Source organism: Pristiophorus japonicus, chromosome 18, assembly GCF_044704955.1.
Source record: "Pristiophorus japonicus isolate sPriJap1 chromosome 18, sPriJap1.hap1, whole genome shotgun sequence".
NCBI classification, from domain to species: domain Eukaryota; kingdom Metazoa; phylum Chordata; class Chondrichthyes; family Pristiophoridae; genus Pristiophorus; species Pristiophorus japonicus.
The window spans coordinates 89330667-89351642 of record NC_091994.1 but is presented as its reverse complement, the minus strand read 5'-3'; the positions used below and the strand labels follow the sequence as shown (position 1 = coordinate 89351642).

The 20976-nt window shown below is 45.0% G+C and overlaps 1 protein-coding gene across 6 annotated transcripts in view; it reads right to left on the bottom strand.

Annotated features, from left to right (window-relative positions):
• The window catches only part of slc66a1 (solute carrier family 66 member 1), a 39412-nt gene that overhangs the window by 8061 nt on the left and 10375 nt on the right, over positions 1-20976 (bottom strand). For 2 of the 6 annotated variants that reach the window (XM_070860308.1, XM_070860309.1), the window contains exons 2-7: positions 16815-17059; positions 9244-9373; positions 6954-7041; positions 4139-4290; positions 2836-2928; positions 2034-2219 (exon numbers count right to left, since the gene is read on the bottom strand). In XM_070860308.1, the coding sequence (XP_070716409.1) occupies positions 2034-2219; positions 2836-2928; positions 4139-4290; positions 6954-7041; positions 9244-9373; positions 16815-16990 (825 nt within the window). In that variant the 5' untranslated portion in view covers positions 16991-17059. Of the gene's footprint in view, positions 1-1591; positions 2220-2835; positions 2929-4138; positions 4291-6953; positions 7042-9243; positions 9374-16814; positions 17060-17313; positions 17517-17576; positions 17618-20976 lie in introns of those variants that run through there. The other 4 variants (XM_070860307.1, XM_070860306.1, XM_070860310.1 and 1 more) reach the window with 4 other exon arrangements.

The following is a 20976-nucleotide window of genomic DNA, read 5'->3' as shown; positions in this document are numbered from 1 at the left end:
TTCAAAATTGGCTGTAAAGCACTTTGGGACGTCCGGTGGTCGTAAAAGGCGCTATATAAATCCAAGTCTTTCTTTTAGAACGGTGGCTACACTTCAAAAGTACTTCATTGGTTGCAAAGCGCTTTGGGACGTTCTGAAGTGGTGAAAGGTGCTATAAAAATGCAAGTTCTTCTCTCTTTCTTTACAACCCACAGGAGAGACTTTCATCCCGTCAGCCCAGGCTGAATTTCAGCCCAACCCCAGTCTTCACTCTTACAGAATACTCCAACAGCCTGTGCACCAGTACCAAAGAACACTTAACTCAAAGCAAAGGTTCTCCCATCTCAAAGTACTGCCCCGTCACCACACACTACACCCAGCTAACCTGCTCACGTGTGCACAAAGCTGACCTGAGATAACCACTAATTCCTCCCTTTTTCTTGAAGTGAGTCAGTGTTGATTGAGGCTATGCATTCGCGTGAGGAAAGCCTCCCCTTACCCAGGGACATTCAGCTAATGTTTTTTTTCTTAAAAATTCCAATAGCAACAAGTACAACTCAATAAAGGAAATACTTTGGTTGCTCTGGTAATGTCGAGGGATCCACCATAACTTCAACTGACAGGGGACAGAACATCCCACACAACAGTCTTACAGATCTGATCTCTCTCTCTCTCTCTCTCTCTCTAAAATAGCTCAGCTATTCAGCCTCAAATGGACAGCTCCAGAGGACACAGACATCATCCATTTCAGACTCTAGCAGTGCCCTGCTCTATAGATATCTCCCGAGAGCTCATTAATGCTGCTTCTAGATTGACCAGATGCCTCCTTTAATGGGATACAATGGGCCCAATCTTCCCTCCTCCCACCAACTATGAATGACGAGCTCACCATATGGGAAAGAAGTAGAATGAGCTACCGGGAGCTCCATGATGAATTTGAGCTGCCAACAGGTAGCCTGCTTGTTGAGAGATGTGCCAGTTAGTCCTGCATTTTGCTTGTCTTCTGTTATCCCATTTGGATTGGAAAGCACTAAAATGTCAGTGTGTTCAATGGGAAGAGGACAATTATGCATTTCGCATGTACATATACACACATTATTTTCCATTTGTTCACAGTGGCACACTCCTTCCACCCCACCCCAAAGCACAAGGGGGGAGCAGAAGCTGGGCATGGCCCCATGCCCTTCATCACCATTTACTTCCCCCTTCCCTTTGTCATATATTTCCCTCTTCGATAGCCATCCAGACACCCCCTTTTCACAGCCATCCATTTGCCCCCTTCGTCATTCATTTCTCTGTTTGCCTGCTTTCATTTCCATCTATTTCCCCTTTCACGTGCCATCGATTCCTTGCTGCGTGCTCAGTCCCTCTCCTACCCAACACTGGCTGTTACTGGGAGAGCACCTGCCCATTGTACACAGAGGCTGCAATCCCTGCTATTCGTGCTGGGAGTCCAGGCGGAGCTGATTTTTCTCAGCAAACGGGCTCAGTGCCCAGCAACGTCAGCATGAAACATTTCACCGTCTCTTGCCTCCCTCAGCTGAATGTTCCATTACTGCACTAGGTGCAGCTCGAGGTCAGAGGCTTGTGCAGGAGACCCACACTGCTCATGCCATATCCAGACTCGTTTTATCCCTTTACTTTTCTCTTCTCCTTTCCTGAAGGGACTTTCTAGGGTTTGGTTTAATGAGTAAGCCGCCCTTCTGTCCCTCACTCAGGTGCCCATTCTTCATGTCTGAACCTAGATAGCGAGTATCAGATTATTCGCATCACAGCCACGCCCAATCCTGTCTTCATCCCTCCTCCATACATATGTAGCTTCCAGTAGGAGTCACTGGATAGTCATCAGCATCAGCACAAGCCCAGGGGGCACGGAGGCCATGTGTGGCACCATTGCTGCCACTCAGCCAGCTCGGCAGAAACTAGAAATCAAAGCTGGGCCTTTCAGGCCTCTACGCCATCAGTGGAGCCCTCTAAGAAGACCAGCTTCGGAACATCTGGCAACAGGGCACAACTGGAGGAGCCAGAGGATTCTTTGACGAGGAAAAGGATACAGCAGCATCGAGTGCCATGGTTCCCAAGCTGCCTACCAACCAGGGAAGGTGATGCACTATGTAGTTACCCTCGCTTTGCCCATTCTTTGGGACCTTCACCAGCACACTTAGGCCATACGTAAGATTCCCTAGAATCATCAGGGCAAAAAGGAAAATGGAGATTCCTTCTGTGGATTTCCTACTGATCTGAGAAGAAAAAGGTATAAAGTTTTTTTTTTTTTAAAAAGAAAATACAAATAACAGCACAAGAAATTCTCCCTCTCCCTCCGCGCCCGAATTTTGCTGTGTTTTTGGGTGCTCTACAGGGGGTGGATTAACCAGGGGACGGATGGGGCTGCAGCCCCAGGCCCACCAAAGAACAGAGGCCCACCAAATAAGTGTAAGAAAAAAAATATAAGGCCTCCCAAATAGGCTGACTAAATAGACAATAAGAGGAGAAATAAGACCTTTATACACTAATGTACCTATATACAGAACAGAATGTATACTAGCTTGTTTTATTTCACATGTTATTGAGAGAAATTTGCATATATCTATAGGAATCTAGTATTGCAATGTTACCAGAACCAGAATATATATCTACTTGATACAGAATATATGCTTTCATTGCTGAATATACTGGCTTATGTTTTCATACTCAGAATCATGTACATAATGTAATGAACATGAACAAACATAACTATGGGCCCATTTGGATCAGTTGGCCCCAGGCCCATCAGGCCCTTAATCTGACGCGGGTGCTCTATAGGGCTTCAGTACTGCACAGTATGCTGCAATCACCTTGATAACCTGGAACACTTACGTTTTTGTATAACTGAGGCAACCTGGATGCCAGGTAGAACACAGACGAAAAGGAGCCAATTGTAAATCCAATGATCTCCTCGGTGGTAAACTGCTGCAAATTACAAAACAACAGGTTCAATACAAAACAAATAAAAGGAGAATGATGATTACAAATGCTTATAGAACAGCAGCTAAGCTCTTGTTTTCTGCAATTGAATTCTGAGATTTCGAGTGAACTGGAATTGGGAGGAGGAGGCGAGGCAGAGTGTGTTATACACCTGCTGAACAGTTGGTTTTATCTTACTAAAATAAAAATGTTAAAAGTGGTGGAAATATAAAACAGCGGGTTAGTAGATTGGGGTTACACTGACTGACATATTTTGTGAGGGAGTATAAGCAGAGGAAATATACACTAAGTATATATTTTTAAATGAACAAAGGGGCAGAGAGAGAATAGGAGTTCAGCTGTACAAATTTTTAGAGTTTTTTCCCCCAGTTGATAAAGCCATTATAAAAGCTCACTAAATCCTTGTCTTTAGAAATAGAGCAATGGAGTTAAAACCCCCCAGAGGGAACACTAAACCTGTAGAAATCATTGATAGGTCAGTTCAAATAATATGTTCAGTTTTGGGTGTCTTGCTTTAGGAAGGCTACCAAGATGATGGAGAGGATGCAGAAGAGATTCACTTGGATGACAGCATGCATGAGATAGGTTCAGTTATGAGGACTGTCATTAGAGCAGAGAAGGTTATGAGAAGATGTGAAAGAGGTGTTCAAAATGGAGAGGTTTTGATAACTGAAAGCTCTTGAGAGTTATCATCATCATTGGCAGTCCCTCGGAATCGAGGAAGACTTGCTTCCACTCCTGAAGTGAGTTCTTTGGTGGCTGAACAGTCCAATACGAGAGCCACAGACTCTGTCACAGGTGGGACACATAGTCGTTGAGGGAAGGGGTGGGTGGGATTGGTTTGCCGCACGCTCTTTCCGCTGTCTGCGCTTGATTTGGCGGGTTGTCCAGTTTGCTGCTTTTGTGGCAGGAGGTTTGCAAGTTGCAGTTCTTAGCAATTTTGACTCATTGGTGGATAAATCCTTAATCAGAACACCAAGGCCTGTTCCGATCAGCAGCCTCAAATATATGGGAACAGGAAAACGTCATACAGCTGGCTGAGACTCCATGATACACACCTAAGCGGTTCATGCTCATGAAGACAAAACACCTGGATATCTTTACCTTAAGGGTTTGTGTGGAATGAGGTACACTAGCGTGGACTGGGGCAGACAATATCTTTTGTGTAGAAGGCGATGGTTAAGTTGGAACTGACCTGGTCACCAGACGAAGAATGCACAGCCAACAGAGAACGCCTACCCAACCTCGGCATTTCTCTAATCGGAGACCCAAAATCGTTGCCCGGTACCAAGGAGACAGTCACTCCAATCATCATAAACACAACGATGGCATTGATTGCAGTCGAGTCTGTAAGAAAACACAGCTTTTGATTCTTTGCGACTCTGAAACATTTTAGTTCTTTGAAGAAATTTGCAGTATTTGCTCATTGAACAGTGGTAGCTAGTATAAAATAAAAACAGAAAAAGCTGGAAATACTCAGCAGGTCAGGCAGCGTCTGTGGAGCGCGAAACAGTGTTAACGTTTCGTCAGAACTGGAAAACGTTAAGATGGTAATCGTTTTTAAGCAAGTACAGAGGCAGGGGAAGGGTGGAGGGTCGAAAGAACAAAAGGGAAGGGCTGTGATAGGGTAGAAGGCAGGAGTGATTAAATGACAAAAAGGATGATGGCGCAAGGCAAAAAGGGGTGGTAATGGGACAAGTAAAGAAACGGAAAATGGGTCTAGAGGAACTGTAAATGGCGACAGCAAAATCAATACCATTAGCTGTGGTTATGATCTGAAATTGTTGAACTCGATGTTGGTTGTAAGGTACCCAATCAAGAGATGAGCTGCTGTTCTTCGTGCTACATTAGAACAGTGTAGGAGACCGAGGACAGAGCGATCAGAGTGTCCGTGGCGGAGGGGAATTAAAATGGCAAGCGACCGGAAGCTCAGGGTCACGCTTGCAGACTGAACGAAGGTGTTCAATAAAGCCAACACCCAACCTACGTTCGGTCTTCCCAAGGTAGAGGCCACCACATCGTGAGAAGCACTCCCACCTTGACCTCTCCGTCCTCGGCCTCCTGCACTGTTTTCATGAAGCGCAACAGAAGCTCGGCAAACAGCACCTTGTCTTTCGATCGGAAGGGTTGGTGGGAGATCGTGGCTCATGGCGGGGGGGGGGCGGGTGGGAGCAGGTATGTGGAGAGGCACTTAAAACATACTTATCTGCTGGATCCAGGTCCAGCAGTCCTCGCCCCCCCCCCCCCTTTAGCTGGTGGATTTCCCCGAGGCCCAGAAAGCCTGGCCAACCAGGGTGAAATTTGAAATGGAGATTGGTTAACCCCTCCCCGCCCCATCCCATCCCGCCTCCATTAAAACTGGAAGTGGGCGGGTTGGAGTCGGGTTTTTAATATTTTTACATCCCATCCAACCCAAAATCACCCGTTTTTGGGGTGTTAAAATTCCCACTATGTCTCTGCCAGATCACTAGCCATGAATTTGGCCAGCAAATTTAAAATTATAGACACTTCTTCCAAAGGACACCCCAACCCAACACCCATTGGTGCACTCATTTTTGGCAGGGAGTCTAGGAGTATACTTTTCTGGAAAAGTTTGAATTTTAACATTGAAATGGTACATTCTGGTTAACTATTGACACTTCCCCCCCCCCCCCACCCCCCACCGCCCTAATAATTGACAATAAAAGCTAGGAAATTTTCAAGAGACCATCTAGTCCATCATTTCCCCAACAGATACCTCTCGTCACTCTGCGATCTCCTCTTTACAGAGACGATCACCTCCCTCTAAACATCACACTCCCTCCCCAACTACATTAACAAGGGTAGTCACTCTGACCCATTTCTGCCAATTAACAAGGGGTCTCCCCACACTCTGATCACCGTCCCAATTAACAGTGGCCAGGCCACTCTCCTTCTCCCCCATCGCCCCATCCCCTGCGCTATTTCTGCTCCAGTAGCGAAATGCTGCTCCGAGCAGCAATTCTCACGATAACTTTACATGATCCAACAGCAGGAGCTCAGAGAGTAACAAGTCACAATGACAAGTGAAGTAGGGAACAAAGCTAATTTTTGGCACTATGGCTACTTAAAAGTGCGCACACATTGTCTACGCTTGGCTGCATCCATGCCAATAGCAACTGTGTTGTTTGGCATGAAAATGACACAAGATTTGCATACTTTTTGGAAAGTAGACATAATACAGGGTGGGGTGAATGGTACATCCCAGGCCAAGGAGGAGCAAATAAAAATCAACCAAGCTTCGAGCTTCTGATCACCATCTAATGATTCCCTCTGGGGGCGTGCATGCGAGGGTAGGATCAGACTCCGCTATGATGCCCCCCGAACGAATACCCTACCAACACGTTTTGCTTAGGCTCAAGCATGAAGCATGGGTAGTTTGGTGGGGTACCAGAGCACTGCCATCATCTGTGGAACTGTATTGCAGCAATAGGCAGGAGAGGAAATGGAAGCTGCTTTATTGGCAGTAGTTTTCCCAACCAAACTCGAGACCCAATTCTATATCCAATAGGGCTGCAATGGAGGGAACATGTCGTCAAATAACATATCAGATTTTAACTTGTAAAATCCAAAAATTCAATACTGGGCCCAGTGAAAGGATGACAAGTGCAGCTACCACACCAATGCACAAACGCGATGGGCTGAATGGCCTCCTTCTGCGTTGTATCATCCTATGAATGCGCGTACTGTGTCTGCCTGACTGCACCCAAACCATGAGAAACTATATCTATGGAAGCGAGAAAGAAATAAAGAAAAACTTGCATTTATATAGCGCCTTTCACGACCACCAGACATGTCAAAGGGCTTTACAACCAATGAAATACTTTTGGAGCGTAGTCACTGTTGTAATGTGGGAAATGCACCATGAAAAGTACATGAAAAATCACTCAAGACTTGGCATACTTCTTGGGAAGATAGGCATGAGAGACAGAGATTCTGGCACAAGGCGTCAAAGAGCACCTCTAAATACTAGTTAGCAAAGAGTCACTCACGTTGTCTGGGCCGATTCTTCAGCTTATAATAAGTAAACAGTGAGACCATTACCAGGTCCACCATGACATAATACACAGCGGTGTAAGTCTGAAAGAGCAAGCAAAAGAGGTAGCACTATTACAGGCAACAACTAATTAAGATAACTCACTTCACTAAAAAAAAGCTATCAGATAAAATCTGTAATGGTCAGACTCAAGGGTAGTGCTGGTGTCTGGTTGGAAATTGAATCAAAACTGACCCATTGCCTCAGTGTGTAAAATACTGGTAGTGGGTTATTGAGCTACACGGAATAGATGATCTAGGTTCCACCCCTGGTCTGTGTGGAGTCAGCTGATCTCAGTTTTGGGGGGAGGAGGGAGGAGCAGGCTATATTTGGCCTTCTGGTCTGTATTGTTCAGTTTCATAACAGCCAATAACAGTACTGATCTGGCTGGTTATCTACCAAGTGAGAGGCAGAGACCCATCATCATCATCATCATCAGAGGCGGTCCCTCGAACGAGGATGAATTGCTTCCACAGGAGTTCACAGATGTTTCAATGAAGGACCCGATATTCCAGTCCTGAACTCCAAATGAAGGGGTGGAAGATGCCTATGTGGATTTTAATTAACATGTGGGGTCCATTGCGCATCAGTCACCACACGGGCTTGACAGAGCTAGGCCTTTATGCAGTGGCAAAGGTTAACCAGGACGACTGGAGACCTGCTCTGCTGCACGGACCTAGTGCACGCACATATCGCAGTGTGGGCTGGCCCGTGCTGCCCCTGGGCCCTCGGCTCTTCTGGGCCCCATACCCTCATTTGCCGCACCTCTGCCACGATCTCTTGCTGCTCCTCCGCCACAAACAGACATTCACACATACACAACCAGACACATACACATACACAACAGGACAGGTTCTCAGGCAATCAGCAACTGAGTGGAGGCGATTTGTAACGGCCAGTCACTTTCCCACCAAGAGATCCAGTGTGGCCCTCCAGGTCCCACAATGTAGATCTGGGCCACTGCTGGTGCCCCACCCCTTTCCCCCTCTAGGATCAACTCTCCCTGCACCACCCCCACCCCACCAATCCAGGTGCCCCTCCCCCCAGGATCACATCGCCCTGCCCCCCAGGATCAACTCTCCTTGCCCCCCCCCCCATCCAGGTGCCTCTCCCCCCAGGCTCACATCGCCCTGCTCCCCAGGATCAACTCTCCCTGCCCCCCACCCCCAGCCTGCTGGCCTGTTCGAGCCCCCCCCCGCCCACCCTGGAATCAGCTCTCCTTGCCCCCCCCCCGCTTGTACGTTTGCAAGCTGCGTGTTGGATTCTCACTTGGCAACTATTCCGCCAACAGTCATAACAGGACTGCACTCAAGCGTGCAAAGGTTGCAAGGTTTCCTCGATTCTAAGAAACTTATCTTACCATGACCCCAGAGAAAACAAGATTCAACAAAGTAGAAGATGAGATAAATGAAAAAGTTGTGTTTAGATTATGCCCAGCTGTGGTTTATGATTGTGTGAGTGTGTCTGGTTGTGTGTGTGTGTCTGGTTGTGTGTGTGTGTCTGGTTGTGTGTGTGTGTGTGTGTCTGGTTTTGTGTGTGTGTCTGGTTTTGTGTGTGTGTCTGGTTGTGTGTGCGTGTGAATCTTTCCCTGCACATTCCTCTCTAGTTCCCGCTAATCTCTAACTATGTGCTCTTTATTCTCCCATTGCTCTTGCTGTGATGAATTCAAGACTCATTCCATCATCGCCACTGTAACTCATTCTTTCTCAGGCAGAGACCCATCATGTGGCCAGTAATACAGTGGAATTGGGTCCTATCATTGACACCTCCTACAATGTTATTCTCTCTCTCCCTGGCTGGAACCAATGGAATGCTTTAACATTTAATCTAAAAGGGCCTGGAGAATCCCAAACTAACAGCCCCCGAGAGATTTAATTGCACCAGGTACATTAATCGTTATGATATTTATTCACAATCCCGTAATATCAGCTCAACTAGGATAGTTTAGTGGAGCTACCCCAGTTCCACTCCATGCACACAATATGAATTGGTGCTCAATGCAAAACCAACCTGAGGCAGGTCTTGTGATTCAGGTTGTTTGTTACAGAGCAAAAGTCACCTTGCAGTCACATTCAGTATTGATCCAATCTTCAACTGATAATCTAACTGGGGTATCAAAGAATTCCTTGCATACAATATCAAAGAATTCCTTGCATACAATACCACCGTGGAAATCTAACTGGGGTATCAAAGAATTGCTTGCATACAATACCACTATGGAAGTTTACTGTGTGATGACTGCTTACCTGTAGCGGCAACTGCTGAGCTAGGAAAGCACCAAGAAAATTGCACGCGTCACCTCCAAGCCATCCCAACAGGAACCAGATTGACACAGCTTGGTCCATGTTTCTATTCTTACAGGAATTGTAACACTGCCTAAATTAAAATTAGCTCAAGTTAAAAGCCGTTTCTCAAAACCTATAAAAAGGAAAATTGTAGACACCTCATCCATTGCTACCCCAACGCAACACCCATTTTTGGATGGCGGGGGGGGGGGGGGGGGGGGGGGGAGGATCTGGTAGCACGCTCCCCTGGAAAACTGATCATTTAACATCGAAATGGTACATTCTGATTCACTTCTGACACTTTTCACCTTAATCATTTTTTTTAAACATTGAAAAAAAAGAAATTACATTTGGATTTATCCATTTTCAAGAGACCATCCAGATCATCGTTTTCCCTATGGTTACCTCGAGTCGCTCTTCGCTCCCCTCTTCACAGAGGAAGCTATTCCCCATCAACCACATTAACGGGTTAATTTCTGATCTCCCTTGGTGTTGTTTCGGGGCATAGCTATCTCAGGTACAGAAACTGGGGATTAGACTACCATCTACAAAACCACACACTTACAATTTTAGTTACCAAAAAACAGCAAATAGTTGTTTACACACTAATAAGGAAGTATTTGTTGCAGCGTGAAACTTCCTAAGTTTTTTTGTGGGTGGTGGGGAAAAGAGGAGAATATCAAGAGACTTTTTAAAAAATAAAAATGGCTTTGTTCGATTTTTTTTTTTAAATTGGGCTCGAGCGGACGCAGTGAATGCAGCAAATCCTGTCTGACAGATTTTAAAGAGAATTGGCTCCTAATAAAGTACTCCAGGCACAGGTGATGGTGAACTTTGTTCTTTCAGGTAATTTTTTGTGACATTAGTTAAGGCATAGTCACAAAAAGACACGCATGTCCCATACAGCAGGGCAACATGTGACCAGGAAGTCCAATATACGAGCAATGAAACCATTTTAGCGGGCAGAGAAAACATGCTGAGGCATGTTTGGAATAATTGCTCCTTTAACAGTTAAGCTGTGGATTTTAAATTTCCCATGTATAGGGGTTTTGCTAGAGTAAATAGAGAGAAACGGTTTCAACTGGCAGGCGTGTCAGTAACCAGACAATTCAAAAAGGAGTTAGATGAAGTCCTTACTACTAGGGGGATCAAGGGCTATGGCGAGAAAGCAGGAATGGGGTACTGAAGTTGCATGTTCAGCCATGAACTCATTGAATGGCGGTGCAGGCTAGAAGGGCCGAATGGCCTACTCCTGCACCTATTTTCTATGTTTCTATGCAGATTTAAAGTAACTTGGCAAAAGAACCAGAGGTGAAATGAGGAGAATTTTTTTTATGCAATGAGTTGTTGTGATCTGGAACACACTGCCTGAAAGGGCGGTGGAAACAGATTCAATAGTAACTTTCAAAAGGGAATTGGATAAATACTTGAAAAGGAAAACATTGTAGAGCTATGAAGAAAGAGCAGGGGAATGGGACTAAGTGGAAAGCTCTTTCAAAGATGGGTCAACTGGCCTCCTCCAGTGCTGTGTGATTCTATGATATAGTGGGTCACTGATTACAATATGTTGCAAATAGTAAGCTTATAAACCAGGGTTTGAGGAGGAATTATGAAAACTTGGCAAAGACATCCCAGCCTAGAAAAAAAAATCACATACTGCCAACATTAAGAACCAGGAATGTCCAAATATAACTGATGCCTGTTGCTAAATATTCCTTGGATGATACTGATCCATATGGACTAACAATGTTCCAGATTCAGTCCCAAGTATGTGTTCTTTTTAAATTCATTCTCAGAATTGAAAAAGAGTGGGAGAGCGATAGTGATAGGGGATTCAATCATAAGGGGAATAGATAAGCGTTTCTGCAGCCGCAATCGAGACTCCAGGATGGTATGTTGCCTCCCTGGTGCAAGGGTCAAGGATGTCTCCGAGCGAGTGCAGGACATTCTAAAAAGGGAGGGAGAACAGCCAGTTGTCGTGGTGCACATTGGTACCAACGACATAGGTAAAAAAAAAGGGATGAGGTCCTACGAGACGAATTTAAGGAGCTAGGAGCTAAATTAAAAAGTAGGACCTCAAAAGTAGTAATCTCGGGATTGCTACCAGTGCCACGTGCTAGTCAGAGTAGGAATCGCAGATGAATACGTGGCTTGAGCAGTGGTGCAGCAGGGAGGGATTCAAATTTGTGGGGCATTGGAACAGGTTCTGGGGGAGGTGGGACCAGTACAAACTGGATGGTCTGCACTTGGGCAGGACCGGAACCAATGTCCTAGGGGGAGTGTTTGCTAGTGCTGTTGGGGAGGAGTTAAACTAATATGGCAGGGGGATGGGAACCAATACAGGGAGACAGAAACAAAAGACAGAAAAGAGATGAGTAAAAGTGGAGGGCAGAGAAACCAAAGGCAAGAAACAAAAAGGGCCACTGAATATAAAAGGGCTGCAGGAAGGGTCAAAACTAAAAATCATGGTTTAAAAACTAGGATGAAAACACTCTACCTAAATGCACGCAGCATTCGAAATAAAGTAAATGAGTTGACGGCACAAATCATTACAAATGGGTATGATTTGGTGGCCATTACAGAAACATGGTTGCAAGGTGGCCAAGACTGGGAATTAAACATACAGGGGTATCTGACGATTCAGAAAGATAGGCAAGAAGGGAAAGGAGGTGGGGTAGCTCTGTTAATAAAAGATGATAGGGCAGTTGTGAGGGATGATATTGGCTCCAATGAACAAAATGTTGAATCATTGTGGGTGGAGATTAGAGATAGTAAGGGGAAAAAGTCACTGGTCGGCGTAGTTTATAGGCCCCCAAATAATAACTTCACGGTGGGGCGGGCAATAATCAAGGGAATAATGGAGGCATGTGAAAAAGGAACGGCAGTAGTCATGGGGGATTTTAACCTACATATCGATTGGTCAAATCAAATCGCACGGGGTAGCCTGGAGGAGGAATTCATAGAATGCATACGGGATTGTTTCTTAGAACAGTATGTAACAGAACCTACAAGGGAGCAAGCCATCTTAGATCTGGTCCTGTGTAATGAGACAGGAAAAATAAACGATCTCCTAGTAAAAGATCCTCTCGGAATGAGTGATCACAATATGGTTGAATTTGTAATACAGATTGAGGATGAGGAAGTTGTGTCAGAAACGAGCGTACAAAGGGGACTACAGTGGGATGAGGGCAGAGTTGGCTAAAGTAGACTGGAAACACAGACTAAACGGTGGCACAATTGAGGAACAGTGGAGGACTTTTAAGGAGCTCTTTCATAGTGCGCAACAAAAATATATTCCAGTGAAAAAGAAGGGCGGCAAGAGAAGGGATAACCAGCCGTGGATTACCAAGGAAATAAAGGAAAGTATCAAATCAAAGACCAATGCGTGCAAGGTGGCCAAGGTTAGTGGGAAACTAGAGAATTGGGAAAATTTTAAGCAACAGCAAAGAATGACTAAAAAAGCAATAAAGAAAGGGAAGATAGATAACGAAGGTAAACTTGCGCAAAACATAAAAACAGATAGTAAAAGCTTTTACAGATATATAAAAGAGTGACTAAAGTAAATGTTGGTCCCTTAGAAAATGAAAAGGGGGATTTAATAATGGGAAATGTGGAAATGGCTGAGACCTTAAACAATTATTTTGCTTCGGTCTTCACAGTGGAAGACACAAAAACCATGCCAAAATTTGCAGGCCACAGGAATGTGGGAAGGGAGGACCTTGAGACAATCACTATCACTAGGGGGGTAGTGCTGGACAGGCTAATGGAACTGAAGGTAGACAAGTCCCCTGGTCCTGATGAAATGCATCCCAGGGTATTAAAAGAGATGGCGGAAGTTATAGCAGATGCATTCGTTATAATCTACCAAAATTCTCTGGACTCTGGGGAGGTACCAGCGGATTGGAAAGCAGCTAATGTAACGCCGCTGTTTAAAAAAGGGGGCAGGCAAAAGGCAGGTAACTATAGGCCGGTTCGTTTAACATCTGTAGTGGGGAAAATGCTTGAAACTATCATTAAGGAAGAAATAGCGGGACATCTAAATAGGAATAGTGCAATCAAGCAGACGCAGCATGGATTCACGAAAGGGAAATCATGTTTAACTAACTTACTGGAATTCTTTGAGGATATAACGAGCATAGTGGATAGAGGTGTACCGATGGATGTGGTGTATTTAGATTTCCAAAAGGCATTCGATAAGGTGCCACACAAAAGGTTACTGCAGAAGATAAAGGTACGCGGAGTCAGAGGAAATGTATTAGCATAGATAGAGAATTGGCTGGCGAACAGAAAGCAGAGAGTCGGGATAAATGGGTCCTTTTCCGGTTGGAAATCAGTGGTTAGTGGTGTGCCACAGGGATCAGTGCTGGGACCACAACTGTTTACAATATACATAGATGACCTAGAAGAGGGGACAGAGTGTAGTGCAACAAAATTTGCAGATGACACTAAGATTAGTGGGAAAGCGGGTTGTGTAGAGGATTCAGAGAGGCTGCAAGGAGATTTGGATAGGTTAAGCGAATGGGCTAAGGTTTGGCAGATGGAATACAATGTCGGAAAGTGTGAGGTCATCCACCTTGGGAAAAAAAAACAGTAAAAGGCAATATTATTTGAATGGGGAGAAATTACAACATGCTGTGGTGCAGAGGGACCTGGGGGTCCTTGTGCATGAATCCCAAAAGGTTAGTTTGCAAGTGCAGCAGGTAATCAGGAAGGCGAATGGAATGTTGGCCTTCATTGCGAGAGGGATGGAGTGCAAAAGCAGGGAGGTCTTGCTGCAACTGTATAAGGTATTGGTAAGGCCGCACCTGGAGTACTGCGTGCAGTTTTGGTCACCTTACTTAAGGAAGGATATACTAGCTTTGGAGGGGGTACAGAGATGATTCACTAGGCTGATTCCAGAAATGAGGGGGGTACCTTATGATGATAAATTGAGTAGACTGGGTCTTTACTCGGAGTTCAGAAGGATGAGGGTTGATCTTATGGAAACATTTAAAATCATGAAAGGGATAGACACGATAGAGGCAGAGAGGTTGTTTCCATTGGTAGGGGAGACTAGAACTAGGGGCACAGCCTCAAAATACGGAGGAGCCAATTTAAAACCGAGTTGAGAAAGAATTTCTTCTTCCAGAGGGTTGTGAATCTGTGGAATTCTCTGCCCAAGGAAGCAGTTGAGACTAGCTCATTGAATGTTTTCAAGTCAAAGATAGATAGATTTTTAACCAATAAGGGAATTAAGGGTTACGGGGAGAGGGCGGGTAAGTGGAGCTGAGTCCACGACCAGATCAGCCATGATCTTATTGAATGGCGGAGCAGGCTCGAGGGGCTAGATGGCCTACTCCTGTTCCTAATTCTTATGTTATGATGTTCTTAATTGGGGCATCGCTGTCAAGGACAGCATTTATTGCCTATCCTTACTTGCCACCTTCTTCCTGAAACACTGCAGAGGTTTGATACAGTGAGTCAACCACATTGGTGTAGGCCAGGCCAGGTAAGGACTGCAGATTTTCTCCCTAAAAGGACATTCACGAACAGTTGGGTTTTTACGACAAACCAACAGTCACTTTTACTGATACCAGCTTTTAGTTTTCTGGCTCTTTAAGCCTTGTATTTGGAAGCAGAAGAAAAAGTGCAAGGGCTCCTGCTCCCGACCGCTATCCAGTCCATGCGAGTAAACACTGAGCGAGGGCAGGATCAGGAACAACTGTGATTGTCCCCAGGGTTGAATACCCTGTCTGATGCGTATTATCTAGGCTCACACATGAAGAATGGCCACTTGGGCAAGGTGCTGGTGACCAACTGGTAGCTGTGGAACCTAGAGTGAACATTTTCAGGAGGGAAGAGAGATTTGCAAGGGAAAAGTTGCAAACACAGACAAGTAGGCAACGAGACTTTGTGGTGGAAATAACAGGGGAAACTGACAGTACAAATGAACTGAAACTTACAATACATATATCGATGCAAGTTAAAGTATACTTTATTTCCTCATTCTGGTTAGTGACTTAGCTTTTGCTAAACTAACCACACATCAATGTTGCTGAAGCAATAATTTGCATTTCTCTATTTTATCTCCAAAAGCTATAGAATGAGTCAGATGTTTTTACTTACTGAGTTATGGACTGAGCTAAATGAGTATGTGTTCGCATTCTACTTTATAGGTACAGGAGAAGGCCATTCAGCTCCTCGAGCCTGTTCCACCATTCAATGAGATCCAGGCTGATCTGTGACCTAACTCCATATAGCTGCCTTTGTCCCATATTCCTTAATACCTTTGGTTAACATAACAGAGAAATGCAAATTATTACTTCAGCAACATTGATGTGTGGTTAGTTTAGCAAAAGCTAAGTCACTAACGATAATCAATAGATCCCCGTTTCAGCCCAACACTGAACATTTACGGATATGTCGCAAAGTTGAAGGTTAAAGGATGATTTGATTGAAACTTAAGATATTAAGGGGAACAGATAGGATAGAGAGAAATTGGGAAGACTAGGACTGTAGGGGGGTGGGGGTTTGGGGGGGGGGGGGGGGAAGGACATAGACTAAAAATTACAGCCAGGCCTTTCAGGAGTGAAGTTCGGAAACACTTCTACACAAGTTTGGAACCCTCTTCTGCAAACGGCAATTGATGCTAGGCCATTTGTTAATTTTAAATCTGAGATTGATAGATTTATGTTAACCAAAGGTATTAAGGAATATGGGACAAAGAATATGGAGTTAGGTCACAAATCAGCCTGGATCTCAATGAATGGTGGAACAGGCTCGAGGGGCTGAATGGCCTTCTCCTGTACCTATAAAGTAGAATGCGAAAACATACTCATTTAGCTCAGTCCATAACTCAGTAAGTAAATACATCATGTGCTCTGCTACCATGTCATACAGACCAGGAAGATTGCAGATTGATCTGTGCTGAGTTTCTCGATCTCAGTCAGGGCAACATTCAGTGTCTATAATTGGCCTTGGGATAATTGGGTTGTCAGCCACATCAAAGAACGGGAGATAGTTGGATCTCTAAAAACAAAAGCTGAATGAGGGCTGATGGCTAGGCTTACTTTGCCAATAAACAGCTGAGTTCAATCCCTTCAGATGGGAAGGACAAAAAAAATGGTGAAAAAATAAGAAACTCACAAAATGTAGGTGTGCTGTCTGTCAAGTTGCCTTGTATCATTTGATCCCAGACAATGTTCTTCAACCAAGAGAGGTCTAAACGCAGAACATCACCGAGAGCAAAGTCAGACCTTTTGTTCTTATTCAGGGACAAACACCTTCTGTCAAAAGCAGATCAGAGTATTTGGAATGGGAAGTGGGATGAGGCGAAATGCCGGCTCGACCTGCTGTTTTATTTCAAATTTCCGGCTTTTCCTCATTATAGCTCAAGTACGTCTGACTTTTCAAAATCCGATTCAGGATACCATAGAAATATGCATGTCACTGAAAATATTCATACATATAATTTCCAGTGATCGAGGTAGCTCAACGCTTAGCGGATGGGCTGCATTATCAGTGGTAAAAGGAGTTCAGTAAATTGCACTTACGGGAAAGTAGACACCATGAAACAGACGACGGAGAATAACCCCAGCGCAACACTTGCCATGTCCCTGCCGTCTTCGGTGCACACTTGGAGAATATTCCAAACGACCCGGGACCCGTTCGGACAATCGATGGTAAAATTTCCCATGAAGTACAACGGAGCGTGGCTGAAGCCCGGCATGGTTTACTCACTGTTGTTGGAAGGGGTCTGTGTGCAACCTGGCTTTCGGAGACAACAGCCCAGTTAACGCTGGAGAGGACAGAAACAGATTGAAAGCAATCAGGAAACACAAACAAGTTAAACAAGAAACCAAATACATTAACGAACGCCAAGACTTGGCAGCAGACGAGGGTCTGTGTTGTGAGCGGCACTTTGGTGAAGGGACAGAACGAAAAGCAATCCCTCAATGAGAGCCAATTTTCTGAGAAAGCTGACGTGTGTCAGAACAAGAGGTGGCTGTGACATGGAAAATGCAGAAGCTGTTCGCTACACAAATCATTAACCTGCCTATTCTCTCCAGCAATGGTTGGCTTTGTACTGAGCTGGTTCCGGCTACTTTGATAATAGTAAAAATAGCAAAATATTTGCATTTGATCAGATTGATCGGCTTCCGATGCAAATCGACAATAGCAGCAGAAAAAAAGTCTCGCTGGACAGCATCAGCACACTCTCTCCCTGGTTTTATTTGTGCCTCCAATACTGAGAATCAAGACACGGATCCCCATTGAATGAGCGGATGCCACGATCAAGTAAAGAAGCTCTTTACCCCTCCAAAACTCCCTGATGTTGACATCACAGGTAGCAGGGTCTCAGGAATTCAGGGTCAGCTGACAAGGCAGATCACGTGAGCGACGTAACGCCATCGGGAGATAATGATTGGAGGAGGTTTCCAACGTCATTGATGTGCTCATGGGTTGGGCTGGAGGAAGCATGACTCATTTTAAAACCAATCGACAATGCTGTTTTTGAGAGCCTGGAGTGAGTGAGCAGATGGGTTTCAGGAAACAAACAAAAAACCCTCTCAAATGCATGCACAGTGCACAAAAGGTCAAAGTCAATTTTCATGATATTAATTCCTGATGCCAGAAACAAAGTTTGCAATAGATTTAAACCACTGCATTTTGCGCTGTCCATCACAAATCAATTTTCCTCAGTGCTCTGCCCCCAACTCCTACTCATTCCGAACAGGTAAAAGTAGGGCGACCATACGACCCCGATTTCCGGGGACAGTCCCCGGATGAGGTATCATGTCCCCTGGCAAACAATGTCCTCGGAAGTGTTCACGGTTCACAAAACTTATTCCCCAATAGAGCCATATTCATTGGAATACATGCGTTTCATACCGTTAAACATAATCACAGTCTTAGGTCAATGGACTGAAGAGTGTTACTGTATTTATCATCATCATATGCAGTCCCTCAGAATCGAGGAAGACTTGCTTCCATTCTTAAAATGAGTCCTTAGGTGGCTGAACAGTCCAATACGAGAGCCACAGTCCCTGTCACAGGTGGGACAGATAGTCGTTGAGGGTAAGGGAGGGTGGGACAGGTTTGCTGCACGCTCTTTCCGCTGCCTGCGATTTCTGCATGCTCTCGGTGATGAGACTCGAGGTGCTTAGCGCCCTCCCGGATGCACTTCCTCCACTTAGGGCGGTCTTTGTCCAGGGACTCCCAGGTGTCAGTGGGGATGTTGCACTTTATCAGGGAGGCTTTGAGGGTGTCCTTGTAACGTTTCCTCTGCCCACCTTTGGCTTGTTTTCCATGAAGGAGTTCCAAGTAGAGCGCTTACTTTGGGAGTCTCGTGTCTGGCATGCGGACAATGTGGCCTGCCCAGCGGAGCTGATCATAGAAACATAGAAACATAGAAAATAGGTGCAGGAGCAGGCCATTCAGCCCTTCTAGCCTGCACCATCATTCAATGAGTTCATGGCTGAACATGCAACTTCAGTACCCACTTCCTGCTTTCACGCCATACCCCTTGATCCCCCGAGTAGTAAGGACTTCATCTAACTCCCTTTTGAATATATTTAGTGAATTGGCCTCAACTACTTCCTGTGGTAGAGAATTCCACAGGTTCACCACTCTCTGGGTGAAGAAGTTTCTCCTTATCTCGGTCCTAAATGGCTTACCCCTTATCCTTAGACTGTGACCCCTGGTTCTGGACTTCCCCAACATTGGGAACATTCTTCCTGCATCCAACCTATCCAAACCCGTCAGAATTTTAAACGTTTCTATGAGGTCCCCTCTCACTCTTCTGAACTCCAGTGAATACAAGCCCAGTTGATCCAGTCTTTCTTGATAGGTCAGTCCCACCATCCTGGGAATCAGTCTGGTGAATCTTCGCTGCACTCCCTCAATAGCAAGAATGTCCTTCCTCAAGTTAGGAGACCAAAACTGTACACAATACTCCAGGTGTGGCCTCACCAAGGGCCTGTACAACTGTAGCAACACCTCCCTGCCCCTGTACTCAAATCCCCTCGCTATGAAGGCCAACATGCCATTTGCTTTCTTAACCGCCTGCTGTACCTGCATGCCAACCTTCAATGACTGATGTACCATGACACCCAGGTCTCGTTGCACCTTCCCTTTTCCTAATCTGTCACCATTCAGATAATAGTCTGTCTCTCTGTTTTTACCACCAAAGTGGATAACCTCACATTTATCCACATTATACTTCATCTGCCACGCATTTGCCCACTCACCTAACCTATCCAAGTCACTCTGTAGCCTCATAGCATCCTCCTCGCAGCTCACACTGCCACCCAACTTAGTGTCATCCGCAAATTTGGAGATACTACATTTAATCCCCTCGTCTAAATCATTAATGTACAATGTAAACAGCTGGGGCCCCAGCACAGAACCCTGCGGTACCCCACTAGTCACTGCCTGCCATTCCGAAAAGTACCCATTTACTCCTACTCTTTCCTTCCTGTCTGACAACCAGTTCTCAATCCACGTCAGCACACTACCCCCAATCCCATGTGCTTTAACTTTGCACATTAATCTCCTGTGTGGGACCTTGTCGAAAGCCTTCTGAAAGTCCAAATATACCACATCAACTGGTACTCCTTTGTCCACTTTATTGGAAACATCCTCAAAAAATTCCAGAAGATTTGTCAAGCATGATCTCCCTTTCACAAATCCATGCTGACTTGGACCTATCATGTCACCATTTTCCAAATGCGCTGCTATGACATCCTTAATAATTGATTCCATCATTTTACCCACTACTGAGGTCAGGCTGACCGGTCTATAATTCCCTGCTTTCTCTCTCCCTCCTTTTTTAAAAAGTGGGGTTACATTGGCTACCCTCCACTCGATAGGAACTGATCCAGAGTCAATGGAATGTTGGAAAATGACTGTCAATGCATCCACTATTTCCAAGGCCACCTCCTTAAGTACTCTGGGATGCAGTCCATCAGGCACAGGGGATTTATCGGCCTTCAATCCCATCAATTTCCCCAACACAATTTCCGACTAATAAAGATTTCCCTCAGTTCCTCCTCCTTAATAGACCCTCTGACCACTTTTATATCCGGAAGGTTGTTTGTGTCCTCCTTAGTGAATACTGAACCAAAGTACTTGTTCAATTGGTCTGCCATATCTTTGTTCCCCGTTATGACTTCCCCTGATTCTGACTGCAGGGGACCTACGTTTGTCTTTACTAACCTTTTTCTCTTTACATACCTATAGAAACTTTTGCAATCCGCCTTAATGTTCCCTGCAAGCTTCTTCTCGTACTCAATTTTCCCTGCCCTAATCAAACCCTTTGTCCTCCTCTGCTGAGTTCTAAATTTCTCCCAGTCCCCAGGTTCGCTGCTATTTCTGGCCAATTTGTATGCCATTTCCTTGGCTTTAATACTATCCCTGATTTCCCTAGATAGCCACGGTTGAGCCACCTTCCCTTTTTTATTTTTACGCCAGACAGGAATGTACAATTGTTGTAATTCATCCATGCGGTCTCTAAATGTCTGCCATTGCCCATCCACAGTCAACCCCTTAAGTATCATTAGCCAATCTATCTTAGCCAATTCATGCCTCATACCTTCAAAGTTACCCTTCTTTAAGTTTTGGACCATGGTCTCTGAATTAACTGTTTCATTCTCCATCCTAATGCAGAATTCCACCATATTATGGTCACTCTTCCCCAAGGGGCCTCGCACAATG